Consider the following 3,829-nt stretch of genomic DNA (forward strand, 5'->3'; position numbering starts at 1 on the left):
TCCATATGAGGAGCGGTGAACAAGTTAGGACCGAAATCATGGTCAGACTACGGAAAACCATTGCATCTAATAGAGCCAAACACTAGAGTCTGTGAACATTGCTCCAAAGTCAGGATTTGTTGTTGATTTTACTAGTAAAATTGCGACAGTTATTGAGTAAAATTCCAACTTTTATCATAACAACGTTCAGTTTTTCTTGTCAAATGTTGACTCGCGTTGAGTAAAATTACGACTTTTATTATTTTCCTGCCAAAATTCTCAGTTTTTCTTGGGAAATTGTGACATTTTTCTTGCACAGTATGTATATGTTATTGTTGTGAATACACATCTTTATATATCTAGAAAGGGTGGTCCTCTGCATTTTTCGGAGGTCTCAAGAAGGTAACAAATACAAGAATGGGTGTTTGTTTGTGTGTGCATGTGTGTTCTTATATTTCTACCCTACTTGAGACATCAACAAGGAAAAGTACTTTCCATATGAGGACCGGTAAACAAGTTAGGACCGAAATCATGGTCAGACTACGGAAAACCATTACATCTAATAGAGAGCCAAACACTAGAGTCTGTGAACATTGCTCCAAAGTCAGGATTTTTGTTGATTTTTCTTGTAAAATTGCAACTGTTATTGAGTAAAATTCCAACTTTTATCATAACAACGTTCAGTTTTTCTTGCAAAATGTTGACTCGCGTTGAGTAAAATTACGACTTTTATTATTTTACTGACAAAATTCTCAGTTTTTCTTGGGAAATTGTGACCATTTTCTTGCATAGTATGTATATGTTATTATTGTTGTAAATACAAATCTTTATATATATATAGAAAGGGTGGTCCTAGGCATTTTTCGGAGGTCTCAAGAAGGTAACAAATACAAGAATGTGTGTTTGTGTGTGTGTGTTCTTATATTTCTACCGTACTTGAGACATCAACAAGGAAAAGTACTTTCCATATGAGGAGCGGTGAACAAGTTAGGACCGAAATCATGGTCAGACTACGGAAAACCATTGCATCTAATAGAGCCAAACACTAGAGTCTGTGAACATTGCTCCAAAGTCAGGATTTGTTGTTGATTTTACTAGTAAAATTGCGACAGTTAGAGTAAAATTCCAACTTTTATCATAACAACGTTCAGTTTTTCTTGCAAAATGTTGACTCGCGTTGAGTAAAATTACGACTTTTATTATTTTACTGCCAAAATTCTCAGTTTTTCTTGTGAAATTGTGACCTTTTTCTTGCATAGCATGTATATGTTATTATTGTTGTAAATACACATCTTTATATATCTAGAAAGGGTGGTCCTTGGCATTTTTCGGAGGTCTCAAGAAAGCAACAAATACAAGAATGTGTGTGTTTGTGTGTGTGTGTGTGTGTGTGTGGAGGCACAGCATGCATGAAAGTAATGAGACTGTGAGCAAGGAAAGGTTCCTTTGGTCCAATGTCGCCATTGAGACCGTGGTGATGGAATTTTACGCACATTTTCAAGGAAGGGGAGGGTGGGCGACATTCTCTGTGGTCGCAGTTTGTCTTTCTTCACAAAGCTTCCATGAGTTCATATAAAAAAAGTAGAAAGACGCCAAAAAGTCAAAGTCAGTTGGAAAAAAAGTCATCGCCTATCGGTTCCCTGGGGAGTTGAGGGGGTGAGGGGAGAGGGTCTAGACCTGGGTGGAGTAGGAGCGGTGCAGAGTCGCGTACCGGCCGGCCGAGCGGGCGGCGCAGTGCGGCGAGTGCTGCTCGGGCCGGTCTAGACTTCGCTGGAAATGGAGCGAGACAGTGTGAGGACATCGGGTTGGGCGGGGAACCGACGGGGCTGATGGTCATGTGATCTCGCTGAACGGAGACCTCCGCGGGGTCTGCAGGGGAAAGAGAGGAGTGAGAAAGAAGAGAGGAAGGGCCGAAGAGGGGATGGGGGGGGAGGAAAGTGATAATCGAGAGCAAATGTACGGAATGCCGGGGGACGGGGGTCTCACATGTACAAAACAGAAATATGGCAACAGAGGACGGGGGGGGTGGGCGGTGAGGTGGGAGCCAAAGAAAAAAAGACTCGAGGTTGGTTAGAATGGTTGAACGTAGGCGTTGTAAAGCGGGGGGGAAGAGCAAAGTGCCGGATGCTGGGGGACGGTGAAGGGGTTTTTTGTGGGGGAGGGGTGGGGGGGAGAGAGGTCAAGGTGGGAGACAGAGGAAAAGAGGCAATCAGGTGAGGGTCAGAAAAAGGTGACGGACCACTGAGGACGCCGGATGCTCTCCCGACACGGCGGATGTGTTTACGTGTCTCTTTGGAGGCTTTTTAAAAAGACTATATCACTATAAAATATTACATCTATGTTATATTTTATATTGCTACGACGGTACATTTTTAGTTTACTTTATACCTGCATTTATCCTTTCCATCCTTACACCTTCCACCCTTTGTAACTGAGCTACTATGTGGAACAATTTCCCTTGTGGATCAATAACGTTTGTCTAAGTCCAAGTCTAAGTCTATATTTACATGGTCGTGACTAGGGATGATGTTCGAAACCGGTTCTCCCGGTTGTTCGATAAGAAAAGAACCGTTCGATAAGGAAATAACCGTTTCCATGGACTCAAATGCCTTTTTGAGAACCGATTCCTGTTATCGAGGCCACTATAGTAAAGAAAAAGAGTTGGTTCTTTATTCGAATCCCTGGGAACGAATCTCGTCCCACAGGAAATGCCCTGTGGGACATCACAGGAAATGACGTAGCTCAGTCATTAGACTGAGCTACGACGTAGCTCATTAGACTGAGCTACGTCATTTCCTGTGATGTCACACAAGCAGCAAAAATAATGGACCGGAAAAAACGCCTCAAGGTATGGCTATTCACCTATAGTGATCACAGAGACAGGTTGTTTTTGTGTTACTGTATATATTTGTTTTTCTGAAAAATCCCACTTAATATATTTTGGGTAACAACAGTCAATATTTATTTATTTTGTTTTTTTAGGGGGGTAACAGTCAATATTTATTTATTTATCTTATTTTATTTTTTTCTTATAAAATAAAAGTGAGCTTTTGTTAAACCAAATATTATTGTTTTTTTTCCATATACAACAACCTATCTGGATTCGATAAGAGAATCGATAAGGAATCAGTTCGATAAGAGGATTCGGTAATGGGCTCGAACTCGTTTATTTCTTATCAAACATCATCCCTAGTCGTGACAACATGCAACCAGAATAATAACTGTTGTGACATTTGCTCATAGAAAGAATTAGGGCTGCAACCATTCGTCGCAACATAGATGAAAATACAAAAAAAACAAAACTTGATCAAATCCAGGGCGTGTGGACTGCCCGGAACTTAAATAAGTAGTAGAGTGGAAAAACAAGTTGCCTCTATATTGAATATATTATCATACATATCTGATTTATGACAGCGAAAGACTTACAAAGTTTGCGGTTAAATAGATATGATCAAAATAGTATCAATCTCACGGAGATTCCCAAGTCATTTTGAGAGATAACCACAGATCCCTTCCTCATCAACAACAATTTTAACCAAGCAGACTTTGTAAGCGCCAACAACGATTACCGTATTTTTCGGAGTATAAGTCGCTCCGGTGTATAAGTCGCACCGGCCGAAAATGCATAATAAAGAAGGGAAAAAACATATATAAGTCGCACTGGAGTGTAAGTCGCATTTTTTGGGGAAAATTATTTGATAAAACCCAACACCAAGAATAGACATTTGAAAGGCAATTTAAAATAAATAAAGAATAGTGAACAACAGGCTGAATAAGTGTACGTTATACGACGCATAAATAACCAACTGAGAACGTTGTTTAAGTAAATTACTACAGACACCACACATGA

At 40.2% G+C, this 3,829-nt stretch overlaps 1 protein-coding gene across 1 annotated transcript in view; it reads right to left on the bottom strand.

Moving 5' to 3' along the window:
* Positions 1-823: 823 nt before the first annotated feature.
* LOC133642376 (phospholipid phosphatase-related protein type 5-like) overlaps positions 824-3,829 on the bottom strand; it is a 90,913-nt gene continuing 87,907 nt past the window's right edge. Inside the window, 1 exon segment of the mRNA XM_062036526.1 lies at positions 824-1,848. Coding sequence (XP_061892510.1) covers positions 1,740-1,848 — 109 coding nt within the window. The 3' untranslated portion in view covers positions 824-1,739.

This window comes from Entelurus aequoreus, linkage group LG25 (assembly GCF_033978785.1).
Source record: "Entelurus aequoreus isolate RoL-2023_Sb linkage group LG25, RoL_Eaeq_v1.1, whole genome shotgun sequence".
NCBI lineage: Eukaryota > Metazoa > Chordata > Actinopteri > Syngnathiformes > Syngnathidae > Entelurus > Entelurus aequoreus.